Raw genomic sequence first — 26,615 nt, 5'->3', positions numbered from 1 at the left:
ACATCTCAGAGATGGATGCTCCCTCCAAGTTCTTTTTCAATCTTGAACAGAAAAATGGTCAAAAAAGATATATTCATGCTCTACGGGCCCAGTCTGGCACCCTAGTGACTGACACGATTGAGATACGGAAGCTAGCTGTTCTCTTTTATGCTGATCTGTACAAAAATGAGCACAGTGAACACCCAGATGTGGAGGCTGATTTTTTTCAGAATTCACCCACACTTTGCGAGGATTCAGTTACGATGCTTGGTGAAGATATATCCTTAAAGGAGCTTCACAATGCCCTTATGGCTATGGAGAATGGGCGGGCACCAGGTATTGACGGCTTGTCTGTTGAGTTCTATAAGGCCTTTTGGCCAGTTCTGGGTGAGGACTTTCAAGAGGTGCTCACTGAATGTTTAGGTAGGGGGGGGTTACCACTATCTTGTAAGAGAGCAGTGCTCACCTTACTACCAAAAAAGGGCGATCTGAACGAGCTGAAGAACTGGCGTCCAGTCGCTCTGCTCTCTACAGATTACAAGATTTTTTCTAAAGTTTTGGCCACTAGATTGGGGAAGGTCATGGCAGAGGTTATACACATAGATCAAACATACTGTGTACCTGAGCGGTCCATCTTTGATAATATCCAACTAGTCAAGGGTGTCTTAGACGTCTCCAATCTACTTGGTCTCAGAACAGGTCTCATCTCTTTAGACCAAGAGAAGGCTTTTGATCGCGTTGAGCATGCTTATCTGTGGAAAGTCCTGACACACTTTGGTTTTAGTAGGAATTTTATAGCAATGATCCAGGCCCTGTATTGTAATATTGAAAATGTCTTGAAGATCAACAGTGGTTTGTGCGCTCCCTTCAGAGTTCAAAGGGGTACGACAAGGTTGTTCTCTATCTGGAATGCTGTATGCATTAGCCATTGAACCCCTGTTAAATAAGCTGAGGGCTAAGCTCTCTGGGTTTTCAGTGCCTTTGTGTCACGATGTGTTTAAGGTTTCAGCCTATGCTGATGATTTAATTGTGATGGTCAGTGAGCAAAAGGACATTGACATGTTAACCAACATAATAGGCACCTTTGGTTTGATTTCATCTGCAAAGGTGAATTGGAACAAAAGTGATGCTTTTCTTTTTGGGGACTGGTCAGGGGTACAGCTAAGGCTTCATACTGGCCTTGAATGGAAAAGGGGTGGGCTTAAGTACCTAGGAGTCTATTTGGGAGATCAGGACACTATGAGGGAAAAACTGGGAGGGGGTTCTGGAGAAAATTAAGGGCCGATTAAACAGGTGGAAATGGATCCTGCCACACGTTTCCTACAGGGGGCGTGTTCTTATCGCCAATAACCTTGCTGCTTCCTCTCTGTGGCACAGATTAGCCTGTATTGATCCTCCAACAGACTTTTTAGCTACCATTCAAGCTCTATTAGTTGATTTGTTTTGGGACAATCTGCACTGGCTACCCCAGAGCATGCTGTACCTGCCTAAAGATGAGGGAGGGCAAGGGCTTGTGCAGTTGTCTAGCAGAGCCGCAGCCTTCCGTCTTGCGTTTCTGCAAAGGTACCTTACGGGTCCACAAGATCTGATTCGGAGGCCTTTGGCGAGTGTAATCCTTCGGACAACAGGAGGATTGGGATTGGACAAAACACTTTTTTGGACGGATACTAAGAGACTGAATGTATCAGCATTGCCGTCTTTTTACAGAGGACTGTTTGCTATCCTGAACTTTTTCAATATGCAAAGAACTGGAACTAACACGTCACTGCATTGGCTTCTGGTTTATGGCTCCCGACTTGACATCGCTGGGAGCGAGAACCCCACACTGACAAGGATACTATCTGACTCTGGTGTTGTCAAGATTAGACAGTTAGTGGACATTGCAGGGCCTGATCTGGTTTGTTCTGAGGAACTAGTATTGCGCCTAGGGATAAGGTCCATACGTGTCATCAACAAACTGTTGGGTAGGTGGAAGGCACTCCTTACGGCTGAGGAATGTGAAAGACTAAAACAGTACTGTTTGGGGTTAGACCCTCCTGATCAGGAGGATCCTTTTCTCAATGTATGTGTTAGGCCAAAACTGGGTGACTGTGCAGGGGTTATTTTGGAGAATAAAGAACGAACAGAGATTGTTTTGGATGACTTTTGTAGTAAACCTCTGTACAAAATGTGTGTTATTGTTCTAAACAAACAGAAATTAAATGCGAGAGTTGACACTCCTTGGCGAAATGTTCTGGGTCTAGATGATACTGTAAAACCTGAATGCAGGGCACTCTATAAACCACCGTTGAGGAAACAAGTCTGTGACTTGCAGTGGAGAGTTCTCCATGGTATTGTTGCAATTAATGCGTTTGTGTCCATCATAAACCCAGGGGTTTGTCAGGACTGCCCTTTTTGCTTTCAGAGGGAGACAGTGTTTCACTGTTTCTCGCAATGTTTGAGGTTGTCACCTTTGTTTAGGGTTTTAGAAGGCCTTTTTCAAGTTTCTGATGAAGCTTTTTCTTTGCAAATATTTGTTTTTGGTTTTGAATATACTCGGTCACACAGAGTAAAATGTCAGTTGATTAATTTCCTTTTGGGCCAAGCAAAAATGGCCATTTACATAAGCAGGAGAAACAAAATGGTCACCAATCTAGATGCTGATGTTGTAAATGTTTTCTCAAGATTGGTCAAATCTAGTGTGCTGACTGATTATTACTTCTACAAACATATGCAAACTCTTGAAACATTTGTTGATAAATGGTGTTATGGAGGTGCAATATGCTCTGTGATTAATGAGGAGATAGAATTTTGTTCTGCTTTTGTGTAAGGCCCAGTTATTTTACTTTTTTTGAGCTGTGACTGACGTGACCTTGAGTTGTTAAGACTGTTCTACAATAAAGCGCAATTCAAAATCAATCAAATCTCTCTCTCTTTCTCTCTCTCTCTCTCTCTCTGTCTCTCCCTCTTTGTCTGTCTCTCTCTATCTCTCCTCTCTCTCTCTCTCTCTGTCTCTCCCTCTTTGTCTGTCTCTCTCTATCTCTCCTCTCTCTCTCTCTCTCTCTCTCCTGCTTGGAGGTCTTTTTATAAGCCTCCAATCGAGAAACGTACGGCCGATCTACAATGGAGGCTCGTCCACGGGGCTATAGCTACAAACAGACATGTGGCACACCTGAATCCGGCAATTGGGAGGGGGTGTCCCTTTTGTGGGTTGGATGAGACAGTTGAGCACCTTTTTCTTTTCTGTGTAAGACTGGGGGAGCTCTTTGAGCTCCTGAGTGCCTGGGTAGCGAAGGTAGGAGTAGTGTTTTCTTTTCAATTCTTCATTGAAGGGGTTGTATACAAGGCCAAAAGGAAAAGGGAAGTGTGTTTTGTCAATTTTTTGTTGGGTGCAGCAAAAATGGCAATTTGGTTGTCAAGGAAGTACAAGATGGCGGGGCGAGTTTCAACCAATCCTGTGGAGATTTTTAGGGGGGTGGTGGGGGGGAGAATCAAGTCTGAATATGCTTTTTACAGGATGGTTGATGACATTGAGAGCTTTCTGGCTGTATGGGGGGTGGGGGGGTTGCTGTGTGAGGGTGGTGGGGATGGGCAGGTTGTTTTCAACATATGAATCTGCTGTTGAATATGAATCCCTGTGATGTTTCTTTTTAACTTGTAACTTGTATGTGTTTTTAACATGATTTTATTGTGTAGTAGTTAAACACCTGATATTGTTTTAATAAAGGAGTGTTAAGCCTCTCTCTCTCTCTCCCTCTCTCTCTCTATTTCTCTGCATATGTTTGCACACCTACATGTGCTGTGCATATTCATGCTACTGACTGAATTTAGGTGAATGTGTGTGTGTGTGTCTGCCTGTATGAGTGTAAGTGAGTGTGTGTGTGTGTGTGTGTGAGTGTGTGTGTGTGTGTGTGTGTGCGTGAGTGAGTGTGAGCATGTGTGTGCACATCCACATGTGAATGTGCCTGTATGAGTGTGAGCATACCTGCAAACTCAGAAGGGCTGAAAAAGGTGACATATTTCCGGAAGACCCCCCCCCCTCCCCCGCGCAGAAGATTTGAAAAAGATTTATATATGATATATAGATTTATAATGAATATTGAATATTATATTATAAATTATCATATTATATTAATATATGTATTATATTAAATTATCATATTATATTATAATAAACGTGCAGTGAGCAGAATTTAAATATGGCTGCATTTGACACTTTTACATTTTAAAATGACAGCCTAGTCATAACAGTAGGCCTACCAGCTGTTTTGAGTTAAGGCCATGTTTAGCCTAATTGAATAACTTAATGATGGAGAAGATTAGATTTTCAGACCTGCCATCCTTGAAGATATGTCAGTATTACCTCAAACCAGGGAAAACACATTGCCCACCTTGGCCTTCATGTATGCAGCCAAAAACAGACCAAACAACATAAATGTTGACAATCTGTTTTAAAGCCTAATCCTTATCTATAAAAATCATTGGTGTTGATAGAAAGGGGCTGTGGATATCCATGTTCTGGTCTCTATTGTCTGGTTTATAAGTACCTCTTTTCAATCCATTATTATTAAAAAAAAAAATGTGAAGAAATACATCTATCCCTAATGTTATGTTGGTGTCTTTCTGCTCTCGTGTCTACTGAGGCTGCAATGATCACATTCCAACTAAAGGGGCGGGTCTCAGCAATAGGTGCGTTATGTCAGTCTACTCTAGAAGCCTAGGTCTCGCTTGTTTGTGCACTAATTATCAAGAATTATGATCTATATGCTACACAGAAAACAAACAAATTGAACACCTATCACTGAGCAAGTCAAAATATTTTGCTAGGTCCACTTTCAGATTTGTTGCAAATAACTACATTTGGCCTTGGAAAGGTCTGCGCTCCTTGAGAACGTCATGTCTAACCATCATCGACACATGGGAAATATAATGCTAAATGACATAACTTGTGAACAAGCAATAACTTTCCAAGACAATATTAAACTATTAAGCCGAGCTAAATTCACAATCGCACTCAGTGCAGAGTCGTTCTGTTTCGCAAAACGGCCAGCTGCGGGAACGTGAATTTGTTAACCTCACCTCAGCAAGTCTTTCATTTAACCCACCAAGGACAAGGGAAAAGTAGCCTAACAATATGATGTTTTACCTTGAGTTTATAGTCAGAGAGAGTGTAGCATGTGGCCCGTGTTTATTAGCTAACATTTTCTTTTTTTCCTTGGTCATATCGCTGCTGCAGGCCATAGCAGGCAGGCTATGCGTAACAGAAAGTGATAAAGCCCGCCCTCAGAAACAACTGATAGGTAGGTCTTCAAAAATAGCACAAAGAGAGGCCAATCACTTGTCTATAAATATAGCATGAAATCGACGATAGCCTCACTCCCATGTGGAGGTATTATAGACTATGAGAAGTTGCCCCCCCCCCCCGAAAAAAACGTATCTACACGATTCACACGAATGACATATTTTGATTAAAAAACGGCGAAAGGTGACTAGTTTGCAGGTATGTGTGTGCGTGTGTGTGTGTGTTGAGTGTGTGCGTGTGTATGTGTGTGTGCGCGTGTGTGTGCGCTCGCGCGCGCGCGCGTGTGTGTGTGCGCGCACGTGTGTGTGTGTGTGTGCGTGTGTATGTGTGTGTGTGTGTGTGCGTGTGTATGTGTGTGTGTGTATGTGTGTGTGTGTGTGTGTGTGTGTGCGTGTGTATGTGTGCGTGTGTGTGTGAGCGTGTGAGTGTATGTGTGTGTGTGCGCGCGTGTGTGTGTGTGTATGTGTGTGTGTGTGCGCGCGTGTGTGTGGCGCCGCCTCCCTACCGTCTGTTGAGCTGCTCCATCTGCTGGACGGAGCTGGACCTCTGGATGCGCGTGCACTTGGCCGCGTGGGTGGGCTGCTGCCAGGTGGTGGTGCGGTTGACGTGGTCCACGTAGAAGACCCGGCCATGGCTATCGATACGCGCCTCCCAGTCTGCAGAGAGGACCACAGAGAGAACCACGCAGGGTCAGCACACTCAGGGTCAGCACACACAGTCTCACGTGAAAGACCTACATGAGCTTACAAGTCCACCGAGAAGAATATTAGCATAAACCCATGCACAGGAAACAAACTAACTCTCTCTCACACAGTCACTAACACACCACTCACACTAACACACACACACACACACACAAACACCAGCAGAGATCTGTGAGAGACACTTACACACTGTAAATGGATCATAACATAAACATTTATAAATCAAGGAACACTGACTCTTAAGTGCACACATACACACACACTCATTCATAAGACACACAGATATGTAGACAAACACATTTGTATGGACTCACATAAGTATACACAAACACACACACACACATATACACACATACACACAGAGGTAAAACAATCAGCCATAACTGTGGGTACAAGCCTCCTTGTCTCTTGAGCATAGACAGTATGCGAGAGAATCCATCACACACACACACACACACATACACACACACACACACACAAATGCAAACAATGGATCTGAGCTCAGTAGCAGCATTTGTCATGTGCCTGTGTGACTCTCTATGGACTGTGTGTGTGTGTGTGTTTGTTTTGGTTGTTTGTTTGTTTACGATGATGTATTTGTCTGAGTGGCTGAGTCAGACAGACAGTGCTCCTCTCTCAGTTCTCCACAGGCTTGTACTGCACAAAGACTCAACACCCAAAACACACACAACTAGCCATCACCCAACACACACGCTAGCCAGTCCGCTAGCCAACACCCAACACACACGCTAGCCAGTCCTCTAGCCAACACCCAACACACACGCTAGCCAACACCCAACACACACTTTAGCCAGTCTGCTAGCCATCACCCAACACACACGCTAGCCATCACCCAACACACACGCTAGCCAGTCCGCTAGCCAACACCCAACACACACGCTAGCCAACACCCAACACACACGCTAGCCAGTCCGCTAGCCAACACCCAACACACACGCTAGACAGTCCGCTAGCCAACACCCAACACACACGCTAGGCAGTCCGCTAGCCAATACCCACCACACACGCTAGCCAGTCCACTAGCCATCACCCAACACACACGCTAGCCAGTCCACTAGCCAACACCCAACACACACAGTAGCCAGTCCGCTAGCCACTGGCTTGTACTGAACAGACTAAAGACTCAACACCCCACATGCTAGCCAGTCCGCTAGCCTACACCAACACACACTAGCAAGTCCGCTAGCCAACACCCACGCGCTAACCAGTCCGCTAGCCAACACCCACACGCTAACGAGTCTACTAACCACTGGCTTGGGCTGAACACAAGGAGGACTGGAAGTCAGAGGACTCAACACCCATTCAGCTAGCCATTGGTCAGGATGTTAATGTATTCATGAATTCATGTTAATGAATAGAGCTTAAAAGTCTCTATTGTAGTTTATGTGGTTTTGATTTAAAACATAAAAAAATGCAAAACAAATAATAGAAAATAGCAAGCAAGTGTGAAAGAATAACAATGTTAGTTAGTCAATGTTCTTGGTCTTTTAGTTTAAAAGACCAAGAAAAAGCTACAGAATGATGAAATGGCAGACACCCCTGTGCAGCATCTCTTAACTGGGTTCCTAGTGAGCAGCCTGGCCATGCTGCTAACCACAACACCAGCACACCTGTTCATTCATGCTGCTAACCACAACACCAGCACACCTGCCCATGCTGCTAATCACAACACCAGCACACCTGTCCATTCATGCTGCTAACGACAACACCACCACACTTGCCCATGCTGCTAACGACAACACCAGCACACCTGTCCATTCATGCTGCTAACGACAACACCAGCACACCTGCCCATGCTGCTAATCACAACACCAGCACACCTGGCCATGCTGCTAACGACAACACCAGCACACCTGCCCATGCTGCTAATCACAACACCAGCACACCTGTCCATGCTGCTAATCACAACACCACCACACCTGTCCATTCATGCTGCTAACGACAACACCAGCACACCTATCCAGCACACCTATCCAGCACACCTGTCCATGCTGCTAACGACAACACCAGCACACCTGTCCATGCTGCTAACGACAAAACCAGCACACCTGCCCATGCTGCTAACGACAACACCAGCACACCTGCCCATGCTGCTAATCACAACACCAGCACACCTGTCCATTCATGCTGCTAACGGCAAAATCAGCACACCTGTCCATGCTGCTAACGACAACACCAGCACACCTGTCCATGCTGCTAACGACAAAACCAGCACACCTGCCCATGCTGCTAACGACAACACTAGCACACCTGTCCATGTTGCTAACGACAAAACCAGCACACCTGCCCATGCTGCTAATGACAACACTAGCACACCTGTCCATGTTGCTAACGACAACACCAGCACACCTGCCCATGCTGCTAATCACAACACCAGCACACCTGTCCATTCATGCTGCTAACGGCAAAATCAGCACACCTGTCCATGCTGCTAACGACAACACCAGCACACCTGTCCATGCTGCTAACGACAAAACCAGCACACCTGCCCATGCTGCTAACGACAACACTAGCACACCTGTCCATGTTGCTAACGACAAAACCAGCACACCTGCCCATGCTGCTAATGACAACACTAGCACACCTGTCCATGTTGCTAACGACAACACCAGCACACCTGCCCATGCTGCTAATCACAACACCAGCACACCTGTCCATTCATGCTGCTAACGGCAAAATCAGCACACCTGTCCATGCTGCTAACGACAACACCAGCACACCTGTCCTTGCTGCTAACGACAAAACCAGCACACCTGCCCATGCTGCTAACGACAACACTAGCACACCTGTCCATGTTGCTAACGACAACACCAGCACACCTGTCCATGCTGCTAACGACAACAGCAGCACACCTGTCCGTCCATGATGCTAACCACAACACCAGCACACCTGTCCGTCCATGATGCTAACCACAACACCAGCACACCTGTCCGTCCATGATGCAAACCACAACACCAGCACAGCGGACTGAATGATTCTTGCCGGGCCTCAACAGATGCACCAGGCAGCAAAAAGGACCAGTGTGGAAAACAGTGACCAAATGATTAGCATAGCAGAGCTGTGAATAACACAAGTGGACAGAAAGGGATACCACACATTAATTCCTCATCTGGAATTCACATTAGAGGGGGTGTAACACTGAAGCAATCCCTCAGGGAAATCACCCAAACGATTTTCCTGATGCGATGCTGTACTGTAAAGCATTTCTAATGGGAGGGTTCTCTTATGGGAGCTGTACTGTAAAGCATTTCTAACGGGGGGAGGGAGAGTTCTCTTAGGGGAGCTATACTGTAAGGGTTCTCTTAGGGGAGCTGTTCTGTGAAGCATTTCTAATGGGGGGGGGGGGAGTTTCATTCTCCCTCTCCAACTCTTTATGCAGCATCCAGCCGAATCTCTTTGGCTGAAAACTCCCTGCTGAGCAGATTTATAGGGGGGGGAGGGGGTTGGTTGGCTATTTTAAGCCGGATTGAATGGGTGCCCATTTCACTGTGAAACCCACAGCTCAGCAAGACCCACCCCACCGCCCCACTGCTGTGACATTGCACCAGTCCTCAGTACCCATCAATTGCACCAATCCTCAGTACCCACCAATTGGCCCAGTCCTCAGTTCTCACCAATTGGTCCAGTCCTCAGTACCCACTCATTTCCTGAGCACTGCCGATACTGTGCCACATCATAACATGACTAAAACCAACAGCAATCAAGCAGAGTGTACATGTATTCACTCTGCCAATCACAGATCAACGCGTACATCAGTAGGAATGCTTCATGCAATCAGACAGCATCGTTAGCATCTTCACCTCACAGTTTAGAGACAGGAGCCCAACACCTCGGAGAGCCTCAGTAGATAGAGGCATGGTTTTGGATATGCATTATTTCCCTCACGGTATCAAAAGAGTATATATACTAAGTTGTCAACTCAATATGCTACCCAACTCCTGGTACAGAACATGGTTATATTGCGCCTCAACTGTAACGCCTGTCTCACTGGCCTCTCCCGGGACAGTGCACAGTAAACAACGAAACCCTTGCAGATGATCCAGAACGCAGTGGTGTTTCTGGTCAGCCCAAAAGAGCACGTTACTCCATTCCTCATCAAGCTCTACTGGCTCCCTGTAGCCACCCTCATCTAATGGAAATCACTACTGCTGGCCTACACAGTGATCTCCAGTTCCGCACCCTCTTACTAAATGCTCTCATGAAGGAATATGCTACCGCTCAACTGCAGTGCTCCCTCTCAGAGCGTCGCCTGGCACTCCCGCTCAGCAGTCTAAACTACTCTCATCCCTAACAGGGCAACACAGCGCTACTAGCTGCTATCAGAGCCAGCCAGCTCTTCCAGGAAGAGCTCCTCTTTCACCACTAACAAGCTAACACACTTAACTTGCACTTAACATGACCTGTCTCTTTCCTGTCTATACCTCTTATTGACATCCATTGACTTAACTGGACTCTGAACTGTCATTCTATATCTTATGCCAGGTAGTATCTGTTACATCACTGTCTCATTCACACTGATTGCTCTTTATTGTTTGTTAACTTGCTTCAGACAAAGGCGTCAGTTAAAGGAATAAATGTTGTGTAATATAAAAGTGTCAATATCTCTATGGAAAGCTTATATGAGATGAGTACTATTTAGTAAGTAAATATATTTAAAAGTTTTAATAGCAACAGTACACACAATATCTCTTCCATAGAGGTTATTGTACAGGATAATGAAGTGATTGATGTTCTGCCACTCTGCAAGTGGTCTTTACTGAAGGTCCTTTCATGAGGGTGTCCTCGCGTTTGGCCTTTCAGATTCACGGCTTGCGTTTTCACCCAGGGGCTCATGGGATACCCCTGGGAGCTGCAGTCCTCCCGCCTCCCCACGGGCCTCAACATGACAGATATAAATAGAGATTCATGTCCATACTCTGCCTGTCAACGGCCCGTTGCTATGACAACTGCGATGATGGGGGGGGGGTTCTCCCACTGACATTCGAGCGATGGATCCGCACCTCCTGTGTTTCTCAGCGAGCGAGTGCAGAACTCAATTACGCACAGAGGGAGCTTCAAGTGCTCCAGCGCCTCGGAAGCAGTCGATGGGGATCACACCAAGGGGGGAAAAACAGCCTGTAGGCCTCGACGAGCCCATCTAACACTGCCACACTCATCATGGCTGCTCTCACTAACCAGCCCATCTAACACTGCCACACTCATCATGGCTGCTCTCACTAACCAGCCCATCTAACACTGCCACACTCATCATGGCTGCTCTCACTAATCAGCCCATCTACAGTAACACTGCCACACTCATCATGGCTGCGCTCACTAACCAGCCCATCTAACACTGCCACACTCATCAAGGCTGCTCTCACTAGCCTACCCATCTAACACTGCCACACTCATCATGGCTGCTCTCACCAGCCAACCCATCTAACCCATCCAACAGAGCTGTGCATGGCAGGGGGGGGGGCTGAGCAGGTGATGTGGGAGAGGAAGTGAGGTCGATGACTAACAATGAAATGATGATGGGATGGAGTGAACGTTTTGGATGAGGCGTCCACATCGGTGTGGTGTGAAGCAAAGTGGACACACATGTGCGCTCCTGGAGGAACAGAAAGGCCGCATGGGGTTCACACTCGATTATGAAGTGGGATATGCACACACACACACACACACACACACACACACACACACCACAGGTAAACATACACAGACTACACCTGTAGTCTTGGCATGTACAGACTTAAGCACAAACATAGAACATGCATACCCCCCCCCCCCCCCCCTCACACACACACACACACATACACAAATGAATACTGCAATATTCATATGCACAGTACACAAACACATGTCCTCCATCGCTTACAAACACATAGACACACACAGACACACACACACAGACTGAGACACTGAGCTTGAGTGTGTCAGATGAGGATGGATGTGGCTGTGGAAAAGCTTACTTGGCGGTAACGGTTCATCGATAGCTGGGCAGTGCTGGAGGTCAGGCCACAGAGCAGGCAACACTGCGACTGGGTGGTGACTGCACAGTGGAGGCCTATTGCCTACAACAGTGAGAGAAACAAAACAATGCAAGGCTGTGACATGAATTATGATATGGCTGTGACATAAAGCATGATAAGGCTGTGACATGAATTATGATATGGCTGTGACATAAAGCATGATATGGCTTTGACATGAATTATGATATGGCTGTGACATAAAGCATGATATGGCTTTGACATGAATTATGATATGGCTGTGACATAAAGCATGATATGGGCATGATATGGCTGTGACATGAATTATGATATGGCTGTGACATAAAGCATGATATGGGCATGATATGGCTGTGACATGAATTATGATATGGCTGTGACATAAAGCATGATAGGGCTGTGACATAAAGCATGATATGGGCATGATATGGCTGTGACATGAATTATGATATGGCTTTCAGATGATGACTGCACCTCAGCATTTAGCACTGTAGCATTTAGCATTGCTTGTCTTTAACCCACTGCAATTGTCTCTGCCGTTATAATGAGGGCTGGCAAATGAGACTGTAATGAGATTAATTCAGGCAAGGAAACAAAATGGCTGATGTGAGAGAAATGGGAGGCAGGATCTGCTGCTGAAGGGGGGAGCTGGGTGGAGGGGTAAAGCTGGGAGAGGAGGGGGTAGGGGTAATGAGCTGATCAGCCTGTAGCCCACTGGAGAAATGGAAAACTAAATCAAGTGTGAGGAAAGATGCGGTTGCCTTTGCAGAGTGCATGCACGCTGCGCGGGGGAACTCTGATGATGCAGTGCTATTTTTGGATCTCCTCCTCTCTCCTCTCCTCTCCGACAGCATGGAAAGTAAACAAACGCTCCACATGGAGTTGGGAGACGCTGCACAGCTAGCTACTGTAGCTATAGCGCTATGCTGCTCGTACCTCCAAAACACTTCCTAGCTACGCTGCTGCTCGTACCTCCAAAACACTGCCTAGCTAGCTAGCGCTATGCTGCTTACCTCCAAAACACTTCCTACAAATGCACTCACATTCTAACACTTTCTACAAATGCGCTCACATTTTAACACTTCCTGTAAATACGCTCACATTTTAACAATACCACACACTCGGTGCAACCAAAGACTAAAACCAAACCAAAGTGCTGCGGTCGAGTGAAAAGAAAAACACAGCCCAATGTGACAGGAAAGCAATGATCCCTTGTGCCTGTTTTCATATCAATGAAACACATCTGTTAATTCACATCAATCAATCAATTAGACAAATATGTTGTCTAGCACTTCAAGGAAAGCTTGGCTCTATGTGTGTGTGTGTGTGTGTGTGTGGAGGGCTTCTTGCTCCAAGAGGCAGTGAGGCCATCAGTTGCGGTCAGCATCAGCACTGCTGTATGTCGCCGGAGCGCTGACAGGTTTATCTGTTATCGTAACTCAGACCCTGAAGAGGTGCATCAGTCGTCCGCCTGCTCCTCTGCTCCGCAGCTCCACGAGACCACCCCCCCCCCCCCCCCCACACACACACTCCACCGTGTAAAGCTCCGCTAGACCAGAGAGAGACAAGAGTGTCAGCCTGCTGAGCTGATACAGCACTCGACTCCATCACCCCACCCCATCACCCCACCCTATCACCCCACTCCACACACCCCACTCCATCACCCCATCACCCCACTCTATCACCCCACTCTACCGTTTATGTCTCCTCAACTCAGCACCTACTTCACTGATGGCAGATTGGGGTTCTTACTGAAGTGTATATGAGAACACATTTAATATGGGTTCTTACTGAAGTGTATATGAGAACACATTTAATATGGGTGTATATGAGAACACATTTAATATGGGTTCAGTGTATCATTTTTTAACAATGCCCAACAGTTTTAGCCTGGAAAATCCAGACCCTGATAATCTAGAAAGATTAAGGGTCTGGCAAAGAACAATGTAATGGCCCAACTCGAGGGGCGGCAACAAGCATGCATTTAAAAATCTCACTGCACGCAATTGGATAACACTAGACCATGTTTACTCTGAATTATTTCGGACTTCGACGCAAGTGTGTGTACTGTCCTCCAACGTTGCAGCGCTGTCTTCATCAGTTTAGCTGGTTTCCCGGAATGTTGGGTAAAAGTAACGTGCATCATTGCTCTTTGCCAGAGTGTCTCGCAGAGACAATTCCATTGTGCTCTCGCGAAAACTCTGGATTTCCAGGGTACAACAGTTTGAGGTTTTGGCTGAAACCTAAATCAGGATGACAAATTAGGAGGATTAGTCATTTTTCTGTAGCTGTATTTTTTGACCTACATAACTGGGGGTAAACACGCATCATAAGACACTGTTGGAATGGCTGAGATAGCACCGACAAAAGACGTGTAAGTGTGTGTGTGTGCTTGTGTGTGTGTGTGTGTGTGTGTGTGTGTGTGTGTGTTTAAGATAAAAGACATCAACGCAGTCGAGCCCTCAAACCAAACTGAATGAACAAGACTACCTCACATAAGCCTCGTATCTAAATCTTCCCATGATATGTTGTGTTTGATCCCCTTTGGAGCAGAATCATTTCCCCACATCAAACTCTTGAAAAACAGGAGACTTTTCCTCAATTGCCCCTTGCTGTGTATAAGAAAAGCTTTCTTAAGTTATTCCACAGCATGTCCTTCCACTAAAGCAGCTATTAAGAGAAGCAAGCCAGCCTTAATTGCTTCACATAACAGTCCTTTGTAACAATGGCACCATAAACACACAATGCCTGTGATCGGACATACACAAAACCAACATGACCTTTGGGGGTCATGACCTATGACCTCTGGCTGTAGAGGCCGGTAATGCGGCAGTCGATGACACAATGGACCGGCTGTCCAAGAGGACGACTCCTCGAGAGCAGGCGCTGTTTCCCATACTTCAGCTCCCACAATGCCACCCTGCTCCAACTGACAAACCTCAGGCTTAGTAGTGTGTGTGTGGAAATGTGAATGTGTAGGTGTGTGTGTTTGTGTGTGTGTGCGCGCATGTGTGTGTCTGTGTGTGTGTGTGTGGCATAGCAATTAGTGACTAGTATTGACAACCATTAAGTGGCAGAAATAAGGATCTCCTCCATGCCGTGTGTGTGTGTGTGTAAGTGAGAGAGAGAGAGCAAGTGTGTATGAGTGTGTGTACAATATGCATGTTTTTGTCTGTGTGTGTGTGTGTGTATGCATGTGTATGTATGTGTGTGTGTATGCACGTGTGTGTGTGTGTGTGTGCATGTGCCTGTGCCTGTGTGTGTGTGTGTGTGGGTGTGTGTGTGTGCGTGTGCGTGTGCATGTGTGTCTGTGTGTGTATGTATGTGTGTGCGCGTGTGTGTGTGTGTATGCATGTGTGTGTCTGTCTGTGTGTGTGTGTGGCATAGCAATTAGTAACTAGCATTGACAACCATCAAGTGGCAGAAATAAGGATCTCCTCCATGCCGTGTGTGTGTGTGTATGTGTGTGTGTGTGTGTGTGTGTGAGTGAGAGAGAGAGAGCAAGTGTGTATCAGTGTGTTTATGCATGTTTTTGTCTGTGCGTGTGTGTGTATGCATGTATATGTGTGTGTGTTTGTATGCACGTGTGTGTGTGTGCGTGTGTTTGTGTGTGTGTGTGTGCCGTGTGCATGTGTGTCTGTGTGTGTGTGTGTGTGTGTGTATGTGTGTGTGCGCTTGCGTGTGTGTATGCATGTGTGTGTGTGTGTGTGGCACAGCAATTAGTGACTAGCATTGACAACCATCAAGTGGCAGAAATAAGCATCTCCTCCATGCCGTGTGTGTGTGTGTGTGTGTGTGTGTGTGTGTGTGTGTGTGTGTGTGTGGCATAGCAATTAGTGACTAGCATTGACAACCATCAAGTGGTAGAAATAAGCATCTCCTCCATGCCATGTGTGTGTGTGTGTGTGTGTGTGTGTGTGTGTGTGTGTGGCATAGCAATTAGTGACTAGCATTGACAACCATCAAGTGGCAGAAATAAGCATCTCCTCCATGCCGTGTGTGTGTGTGTGTGTGGCATAGCAATTAGTGACTAGCATTGACAACCATCAAGTGGCAGAAATAAGCATCTCCTCCATGCCGTGTGTGTGTGTGTGTGTGTGTGTGTGTGTGTGTGTGTGTGTGTATGCCGGGCTCTAATTGGTTGTCAGAGCCGTCTCCGTCACCCTGCGCCGCCCCCATGGCGCTCCGCTCCGGGTCACTCGATTATTCATCATCAGACAGGGACGCGCGAGCCGGTCAGTTACCCACCCACCCTTCAGCCGGACCCGTTCGCTCCCAACCCTGCAGGTCATTGTGTGGGCGATGGAGGCACACGGAGGAAAGCTAAACTATGGAGGTTCATGCACTATGCACTGTAAGTAAGTAAGTAAGTATAAGTATAAGTATAAGTATAAGTATAAATACTCTTTTGATCCCGTGAGAGAAATTTGGTCTCTGCATTTATCCCAATCCGTGAATTAGTGAAACACACTCAGTAAACATGTCAAGGGCACTTCAGCCGTTCCTACTGGTCGGGGTTCGAACCGGTCGGTAACAAGTCCGAAGCGCTAACCAGTAGGCCACGGCTGCCCCTGCTGGGATCTCCATTCTCTAAACTCTATAAGCTAGAATGAGGATTGTGTCCATGTGCTTGACTGTTACAGTATGTGCTAATTAAAGCTTTCTATGAGCTGCAAGTGGACGCAGCAACAAGTGATTGCAACGGGTAGTCCCTTCCTGACCACATGTAACAACACCACATCATCCAAAACATCTGACACTGACACTCCTACATGTGTGGACCACACTGAATCAGCACAGGTGTTGGAGCTCACTGAATCAGCACAGGTGTTGGAGCTCACCTGAGGCGCGGCCACTAGGTCCGGCGACCGGGGACTCGTCCCTCTCTCTGCGGCATCGGTGTCCCCCGCTGTGCTGCATCGTCTCGTCCTCCCACTGGCTTGACCCCGCCCTCTCGGCCCGCCTCCTCTCTCCGCCCCCCCCTTCCCGCCCGTCGGGGCTCTGGACGGAGTCTGGCGCCGACTCGAAGGCGCTGTTCTCCTCCTCGTCCTCCTCGTCCTCCTGCGAGGAGAAGACGGTGCTCTCCGAGAGCCGCGCGCTGTCCACCGAGGAGAGGCGCGTGTGGCTGCAGACCCGCGGGTGGCCCTCGTAGCCCGTCGAGTTGCTGTAGCAGGAAGTGCTGTAACAGGAAGTGCTGTAACAGGAAGTGCTATAGCAGGAGTTGTCGCACAGCTCGCACTCACTCTCCCTCGGGCCCCTCCCTCCCCCTCGCCCCCCCCCCTCGCTGTCCAGGCGGGACGAGGTCGGGGCCGGCCGCTCGCCCTCCAGGAGCTGGTTGAGTTCGGACAGGCGCTCGATGGACAGGCTGCGCGGGAGCGTCCGTCTGCAGCACGGCCCAGGGCATGCTGGGACTGTGGAGGGCGACTGCGTCTCCGAGCCCTCTTCCTCCTCCTCCTCGTCTTCGTCGTCCACCCTGCCGGCCTCCTCCCCTCGCCTCTTGGCCTCCACGGGCTTGAGCGTGGTGTCCTCAGACGTCTCTGTGTCCAGCAGCGCTCCGTGGCCCTCGCCCTCGCCCTCGCCCTCGTCGTCGTCCTCGTCGTCCTGGCTGCGGTGCAGTTGGTGGGCAGAGGGCAGGCTGTGGAGGAGCTGGTGGATGCGGATGTAGTGTGAGCGGGGCGTCTCGGGTTCGCCGCATGACGACGCGATCACCGTCTCCAGCTCGGACACGGGCAGCGAGCACGGCCGGTTCTTGCGCTTGAGGACGGCACGCATGCGCAGGCACCGGGACTCGCCGTCCACCTCGGCCTCGCCGTCCACCTGTGGTCGGGAGCTCTCGCCACTCTCCGCCTCCTTCCCCCCTGCAGCCTCCGCCTCCTCCCCCACCTCCTCCCCCACCTCCTGCTCCTCCTGCTCCTCAACCCCATCAGCAGGGCTGGCACCACACTCTTCACGCTCTCCCTCCATCTGCCCCTCCTCCTCCATCTGCTCCTCCTCCTCCTCCATCTGCCCCTCCTCCTCCATCTGCCCCTCCTCCTCCTCCTCCTCCTCCTCCTCTCTTGCCTCTGCTGCCCCTTCCTCGGTCGCTGGCTCCTGCTCCTCCTCCTCTGTCTGTAGTGTGGAGGTGATGTCCTCCTCCGCTGCCCCACTCTCCTCTCCGTCAGCCCCACCCTCCTGGCGCTCAATGCCCACTTCCGGGGCCTCCTCCTGGCGCTCAATGCCCACTTCCGGGGCCTCCTCCTGGCGCTCAATGCCCACTTCCGGGGCCTCCTCCTGGCGCTCAATGCCCACTTCCGGGGCCTCCTCCTGGCGCTCAATGCCCACTTCCGGGGCCTCGTCCTCGGGCTCGCCGTCAGCGTCAGCTGGGGGGTGAGGCTCCGCAGCTGTGGGACTGGAGGCTTGCGGGAGGCTCTCCCCATCCTCCTCCCCCCCCTCTTCCTCCTCCCCCACCTCCTCCTCTTCCTCCTCCTCCTCTTCGTCCTTCACCAGCTCCGTTGTCCCATCCGGAGCCCCGTCCTCCGGCAGGTCAGGCATGTCTGGCCCCAGGCTCGCCGCATCGTCCACCGACTGGTTCTCGTCGTCGTTAGCGATGACGACCGGGTCTCCCTCCTGGTTGTCCTCGGCCTGCCTGCTGTCAAGGACGACGGGACACTCGGGCTCGGCACAGAGCGACGCCTCCTCGTCATCTGTCAGAGTAAAAGGGGCAATCTGTCAGTCAGAGTCAGGACAGGATGTGTCCCCAACAAGGCCGCAGTGCAGGACAGCTGCCACAAGACACGCCAGTCTGAGAAACACAACTTGATTCCCATGGGACATCTGAGGACCTTATTGAGCACAATGCAGCATGTTTTATTAAAAAATGTTATATTTAGCAATTAACACTCAGCAATTTTAGAGGATGACTCAACATAGTGATAAATTGCTCTTTGTCAGAGGCTCTGCTCTTTTGAGCTGATATTCTATATTTGCAGGAGACACAATGGGGACATTGACTCCAGAACAGAGACAGTGATGCGTTATCGCTTTATTTAGATACCTGCGTGGATAGAGGATGTTATCTTTTTTGAGATTACCTGGATGGATAGAGGATGTTATCTTTATTGAGATTACCTTGGTGGATAGAGGATGTTATCTTTATTGAGATTACCTGGGTGGATAGAGGATGTTATCGCTTTATTTAGATACCTGCGTGGATAGAGGATGTTATCGCTTTGATTACCTGGGTGGATAGAGGATGTTATCGCTTTATTGAGATTACCTGGGTGGATAGAGGATGTTATCTCAAAGCGGAACTGCAGCTGTCCACTGACGTGGTCTGTAGGCAGCCGGCGACCCAAGTTGTAACTCACCACTCGATCCCTGGAAAGAGAGAGAGAGAGAGAGAGAGGGAGAGGGAGAGACGTCCCAATGAATCTCATTCACCTCTGTGAGCTCCTCTTTCACACACTGTAGATAACATACAGTAGAATTCTCACACTGCAGATAACATACAGTAGAAGTCACACTGCAGATAACATACAGTAGAATTCACACACTGTAGAATTTTCAAGTGTCAATGGCAGCATCCAACATATCACTAAATCATCACAAAAACATAACTCTTTTGATTTCCTATGTTACAAAACCCCCTTGCAGGTTTGAGAAGGTGGAAAGAACTGGCGAAAGATGGCAATTCCAATAGCCATTGCACAATACCTATGACACGTGAGACACATGAGTACAGCATCCACAGCGGACCCAGAGCCATGTCCTATAATTTACACCCTTGTTAACATACACCAGCTTCATATGGAAAGAGTGAAGTTCAGTTCTTACAGAAATAAGAAAAAACTTAAACTGAGTGACGTCAGAAGAATCATCAGAACTGATTCAGTCCTCTTAGTCATCTGAGTGATGTCAGGTTGTTGCTCTGGGATGGTCTCCATGGCGACCTACCCGATGGCGTGCTTCTCCAGCAGTCTCTGCACTGGCACACACAGCTTGCCCAGGAAACGCTTGATGATTGGCCGACTCTTGGCAAACTTGTCCTTCACCTCGATCTCCAGCACGTCCGTGGGCAGCGACACAAAGTTGAAACGCTGAGGGAGGGGCCACAGGAAAGTAACATCTGAGTGACATGTCTGTGTTAATTCAGTTCACACCGCTCCTACATATAACATCTGAGTGACATGTCTGTGTTAATTCAGTTCAGTTGTTAGTTAGGCACACCACTCCTACATATAACAAATGCTCCATTACAAGAGAAGTGTTTATACCAGAAACAAACAAAGATAGGGAGATGATCAAATACAAACCTTGTGCAATTCCTGAACTTACATGTATGCATGTCGTGGGCACATTCATGTAAAGTTACTCAGAGAACAGGAATGACCAAGAGCTCTACATGAGGTTTTGTGCTTCCCACTTACTAGAATGGGCATTTTACAGATCTGATCTGGAAAGATTTTAATGCCCAGACATAACAATCAGCATGATTAGAGCAATTGTTTACTCTGCTCACAAATGTGTTTGTGTTTGTTCTCTGACCAGCCAAAATACACAGGAGGATCCCAGCAGACGGTCTGCCTGAGAAAGCAGCCTCTTCAGTGGAACTCTCCCTATTGCAGGATTACAACCAGGATCTATGCAGAGAATGCAAACTAGACGAGCCGTGTGTCTGGCGTAGTGGACTGCGGATTCCAGACCCGTCTCTCTCTCTCTCTCTCTCTCTCTCTCTCTCTCTCTCTCTCTCTCTCTCTCTCTCTCTCTCTCTCTCTCTCTCTCTCTCTCTCTCTCTTTCTCTCGTTCTCTCTCTCTCTCTCTCACACTCTGCAGCTGTCCATGGTGCTGAAGGTGCTCGGTCTGCCAGGAGAGCTAGAGCGCTCTCCAAGGTGCTTAAAGCCCCGTGCTCTGTGCCAAGGATGGGTGGAGAAGAGAGGAATACATTGGACACAAGCGTAAAGGAAACAGAAAAAGCATCCCCCTCCACACAGGGAGCTCAGAAGACTCACTTTAGGGTTGTTGTGGGAGTTCAGATATCGACCGACTCTCCTACAGATCCAGCACAGGCCCAGACCTGGTCAGCATCATATACCATATTTGGAATCAAAGTCACCGGCAGCATGTGATACTGTTAGACGCCAGGGTGGTACACAAGGGTGGAGGGACAGAGGAGATTTGCTGAGGGGCTAAAAACAGTCACATAAGGCGGGAAATAGGATATGCGTGTGTGTGTGTGTGTTTGTGCACACGTTCGTTTGTGTGTGTGTGTGTGTGTGTGTGTGTGTGTGTATATGTGTGTGTGTGTGTGTGTGAATGTGTGTGTGTGTGCACACGTACGTTTGTGTGTGTGTGTGTGTGTGTGTGTAAATGTGTCTATGTGTGTGTGTGTACAGTATATGTGTGTGTGTGTGTGTGTGGCAAGGTGACCTGGTGCACCTTGACAGTGAAACTGTATTAACTGCGGCGTGTGCTGTGTGCTACTGCCCCGACCTCGCCGATCAAGTTTCAGCTGCAGTCCACCAAGCGGAGGTGAGTCACCGCTGTGACCACAGCAGAGAGGAGAAGAGAGAGCACGCAGCCTCTTCTCCGTATCTCCTCTCTTTATCTCGTTTAGTTAGCGGGCCTTCCATACCCCCCTGAAACTCCTGACTAAACAGTGCCTACGCCATCTCTTCTATCTCGTTTAGTTAGCGGGCCTTCCACACACCCCTGAAACTCCTCTCTTTATCTCGTTTAGTTAGCGGGCCTTCCACACACCACTGAAACTCCTCTCTTTATCTCGTTCAGTTAGCGGGCCTTCCACACACCCCTGAAACTCCTCTCTTCTATCTCGTTTAGTTAGCGGGCCTAGCCACTCCCCCCAGCACACTCAATCAGCACAGCTCACAGCTGAGAGCCATTTCCTCCCCACAGTTGGCCTCTCCACCCCACTGCTTTGTGATGCTTAGCGACGGCTTTTAATTGAAAATTACAGCAGCCCCCCCCCCCCCCCCCCCATTTATGGTCCTTTGCGGAGGAGGGGAAGTGTGAGGGGGGGAGAAGAAAGAGAGAAAAGAGAGGGAACATGTCAGAGAAAGAGAGAGGGAGAGGGGGAGGGAAAGGGGGAGAGAGAGAAAGAGAGGGAGAGAAAGACAGAGAGAGAAGGAAAGGGAGAGGGGGGGGGAAAGGGGGAGAGAGAGAAAGGCAGAAAGAGAGAGAGGGAGAGAGAGAGAGAAAGAGAGAGGGAGGAGATGGAGAGGGGGAGAGAGAGAGAGGAAGTGAGAGAGAGAGAGTGAGAAAGAGAGAGAGGAAGTGAGAGAGAGAGAGGGAGTGAGAGAGAGAGAGGAAGTGAGAGAGAATCCCTTGCCCTCATTAGCGATGCATTCATTCATAGCCTCCCGACCCCCTCCTCTCTGCTCAGGCCTAGCTGCCCTACTGTATATCATCAGATGAATGAGATGGCTATCATTTAGCAGCTGTGGTCAAATCTGTGGAGATGCTGCCGCTTTCCGAGACCCATTCGCAGCTCTCTGGGAGACCCGGAACCTTCCAAACGCCTCGCTGATAGCTGCTTCCTCCTCCTGCCTGGTGGGACTCGTCTCTGCTTCCTGCATTATCTCTGTTCAATCCGGAGCTACACACTGCAGCCTACTGGCCTGCAGCCATTTGAGGAGACTGCAGGGTCTGTCCAGGCAGCCAGGAGAGACAGAGAAGAGGAGTTTTGAAAAAGGCTTCACCGTACAGATGCAATGGGGAAACTATATCTTCTCGCTACTTAGATGCTTCATATTCATGTTAGAACAGTTGGAAATGTTATCTATCATTGTACAAAGATTATATAAAGGATATTCTGCCGATGCCATTACAGCCTGATGAACATAAACATACAATTTGTAAAGATTCAGAATCAGAACCACAATCAGCAGAATTGTGTTTTATTGCAAATTATTTTTTTTCTCACCAAAAACACTTTGAGGAATTTGACTTAGTGTAACCATGTGTTTATTTATCAGACACGGTTGTCCAAAGTGAATCATGTATTTATTTATCAGACACGGTTGTCCAAAGTGAATCATGTATTTATTTATCAGACACGGTTGTCCAAGGTGTCTGACATTTGTCTCATATTATATCACAAGGGCCATTGTCTTAGGAGCAACTTGGGGTTAAGTGCCTTGCTCAAGGGCACAATGGTGGAAGCCAGGAATTGAACCCACAACTTTCAGGCTACTGCACGCTAGCCCAGCTCCTTAACCACTACACTACCACCACCACATCACGCTAGCCCAGCTCCTTAACCACTACACTACCACCACCACACCACGCTAGTCCCACTCCTTAACCACTACACTACCACCACACCACGCTAGCCCAGCTCCTTAACCACTACACTACCACCACGCTAGCCCAGCTCCTAAACCACTACACTACCACCACCACACCACGCTAGCCCAGCTCCTTAACTACTACACTACCACCACCACACCACGCTAGCCCAGCTCCTTAACCACTACACTACCACCACGCTAGCCCAGCTCCTTAACCACTACACTACCACCACCACACCACGCTAGCCCAGCTCCTTAACCACTACACTACCACCACCACACCACGCTAGCCCAGCTCCTTAACCACTACACTACCACCACCACACCACGCTAGCCCAGCTCCTTAACCACTACACTACCACCATCACACCACGCTAGCCCAGCTCCTTAACCACTACACTACCACCACCACACCACGGTAGTCACAAAGGTGCAACAAACAGGTGTAACAAACATGCCAGACTGGGTAGAGCTCCATGGAACTCAGTGAAACATGGTCGATCCAGACAGGCAATCTTTACCAGGGGAGAGGTCAAGAGGTCAAGACCTGACTGGTGGTCATTTGCTGGACATTTCTCCATCCACCCCTGTCACTACGACAACCAAGGAAATAAACACTAGCTCTCTACAGGGGACGGGACCACATCATTACATTATGAATGTTTACGGATGAAGGATTCCCAAGCTGCTGCGGCTCTTTCACTTCCCTTTGCTATTTTGTAGTGTTTGTTGAAGCATAGCATGTCGTCGGAGAGAAAAGACAATTTCTGATTCGGAGCACAGGTCTGTAGCAAACGGGATTCAAGGAGCATGACACAAGCACAGGCCTGCTGTGGACAGAGAGATGTATTCTGTTTGAAAACAGAATCAAAGGGACTTTACCAGGGTGTGTGCGGTTATGGGGTTTGTCTTTGGACACGACTCCACACACCAAAACAGACACCATGTTAAAGCAAGACACGGCTCCTCACCAAAACAGACACCATGTTAAAGCAAGACTCGGCTCCTCACCAAAACAGACACCATGTTAAAGCAAGACACGGCTCCTCACCAAAACAAGCATCACTGGATATTTCATAACACAGTAATACACACCAGACAAACCATTCATCACCACTGTGCTCTCAGTGTAAAAACCACTGTGTTGACAGCGCAGAAATGACCAGATTCCAAACCCCCTGACCTTTGAACCCTTCCACGGTCTAACCAATTAGATGTCGCGCTCATGCTTTTAGAGTCACACTAGTAGGGGCCGAGTAGATGACTCAAGCATTTGGACATTGCGCTCGCGCAAGCGCAGCCATGGAATGTCTTTATCTCACATGAGGGTGTTTGTAAGCCTGTGTGAAAACAAACAAACAAGCTCTGTGGATAAGGTCAGAAATATGCCATTTTCGGGCGAGGCATCACAGCATACACACACACACCACTGAGGCGTCGCCCGCACCCCTTACGCACTAGAGTGGACGACAACGATGAGGCATCGCTGTCAGACTCTGTTGGTCACTCTGCTCGGCACTGCACATTAGTAATCGCACTGTCCGCACGCGAGCTGTGAACGGGCGGCCATATTGAACCCACGTGCCCCTGCTGGAGGAGGAGGGAGGACAGAATTACCATGGTATTGAGATGAGGATCAGAATTACCATGGTAACGAGATGAGGATCATCGGTGGCAATGATCAGGATTCATTCAGCTCTGGCCAAATAAGTCTGAATCTGTTCTCAGCAAATCATCACTATGCTCTTTAGGAGGGGAAATGACATCATGATACCGCATCAGGAATGGTCACGAGTGTGAATCTGGTCTCAGTAAATCATCACTATGCTCTTTAGGAGGGGACATGACAATGTGTGTGTCTCTGTGTGTGTGTGTGTGGTCACAGAAGGCCATGCTGCTCCCACAGCTGACCAGGTCACTGGGAATCAATAGACATGCAGAGCAGAAGACATACAAATGCCAACAGAAATGAAGGGGAGAGAAGGAGGGAGAGAGGAGAGAGAGAGAGAGAGAGAGAAGGAGAGAGAGAGATACAGAGAGAGAGTGAAAGAGAGAGAGAAAGAGAGAGAAGGAGAGAGAGAGAGAAAGAGAGGAGAGAGAGAGAAATACAGAGAGAGAGAGAGAGAGAGAGTGAATGAAATTAACTTATATTTTAAGTGATTGCTTTCTCCTTTTAATGATTGCTATAGATATCACGATAATATCGCTATTGTGGTATTTTTTGTCATGATAATCGATATATGATATTGATTTCATAAACAATTTCACAAATTGAATGGGAATTGAATGAACGGGAGGTTTGACAAATGAAATGTTGATATTGTGACAACCTTAGGGTGAAAGAGAGAGAACAAACATAGCATAGCAGAGATAGATTCTGTAGGGTTCCCAGGAATGTGAGTCTACCAATCAGAGAGCTCACATGATATGGTTGTCATAGAAATCACACTCCACACTTCCAAGAGGTCCTTCCATCTTGGGGTGGATGCCTATCTCGTATTGCCGTAGAAACATTAAGCCAAATCACATGAACACAGCCATGGAGATGGAAAGGAGACCCCCCCCCCAAACACACACACTCACACACACACACACTCACACACACACACGCACACGCTAGTAGCTATCCCTTTCCTGCTAGTTCTCATTTCCATCTCTCACAATGTCATTCCTCTCTTTTGAGAGATCCCTTGCCTTAACTCATTGAATGCCAAGCTGTTTTCGGAAGCTTTGTCCTAGAGTGCCAGCAATCTAGACCATTGTTGATGATTTTTGTACAGCCACAGCATATTCTGTGTTATAGCTATGAACACATACAATGGCTCGTTTGAAAGGTGAGACTTTAAGCTCTCAGTGGGTGCAAACCGTGTATTTCTACACTCCTCTGTTCCTGAGAAATAACAAACTAAACAGTGGCTAGTTTTTTGCCTGTAAACTTTACGGGAAGTGATCAGCGAAAATGTCCTGGTTTTGAGCTGACGTGGATGCGTCACTGATTTGACCCAAAGCGGCAAAAGAGTTATGATAAAATGTCCAGATAAAATGTCCAGATTGTGCGTTTTCATGAGTTTTCGATCGTCATATATTTCATTTCCATTCATCACAGAGTTCCCAAAATCACATATAAGGTGTGTTAGAGTGTCTAGTTTCGTAATTTAAAAAAAAAAGCTAAAAACGTAATATTACGTTTTTGGCACTCAACGCATGGGAAGGAAAAACGTAATATTATGTTTTTGGCACTCAATGAGTTAACATTTCCCTAACATTTCCACTATTTCTAGTATGATCACTATACACCTCATCCAAGTGTGTGTGTGTGTGTGTGTGTGTGTGTGTGTGTGTGTGTGTGTGTGTGTGT

The 26,615-nt window shown here is 48.1% G+C and overlaps 1 protein-coding gene across 1 annotated transcript in view; it reads right to left on the bottom strand.

Moving 5' to 3' along the window:
* LOC121688051 (E3 ubiquitin-protein ligase HECW1) overlaps nt 1-26,615 on the bottom strand; it is a 99,669-nt gene that overhangs the window by 31,364 nt on the left and 41,690 nt on the right. The window contains exons 8-14 of the mRNA XM_042067370.1: nt 19,905-20,047; nt 19,228-19,328; nt 18,428-18,655; nt 18,033-18,331; nt 16,814-17,885; nt 11,937-12,038; nt 5,766-5,916 (exon numbers count right to left, since the gene is read on the bottom strand). Of these exons, the coding sequence (XP_041923304.1) occupies nt 5,766-5,916; nt 11,937-12,038; nt 16,814-17,885; nt 18,033-18,331; nt 18,428-18,655; nt 19,228-19,328; nt 19,905-20,047 (2,096 nt within the window). The remainder of the gene's footprint in view (nt 1-5,765; nt 5,917-11,936; nt 12,039-16,813; nt 17,886-18,032; nt 18,332-18,427; nt 18,656-19,227; nt 19,329-19,904; nt 20,048-26,615) is intronic.

Source organism: Alosa sapidissima, chromosome 17 (genome assembly GCF_018492685.1).
Source record: "Alosa sapidissima isolate fAloSap1 chromosome 17, fAloSap1.pri, whole genome shotgun sequence".
NCBI lineage: Eukaryota > Metazoa > Chordata > Actinopteri > Clupeiformes > Clupeidae > Alosa > Alosa sapidissima.
Note: the sequence above shows the minus strand (reverse complement) of the source record. Positions and strands in the feature narration are given on the sequence as shown.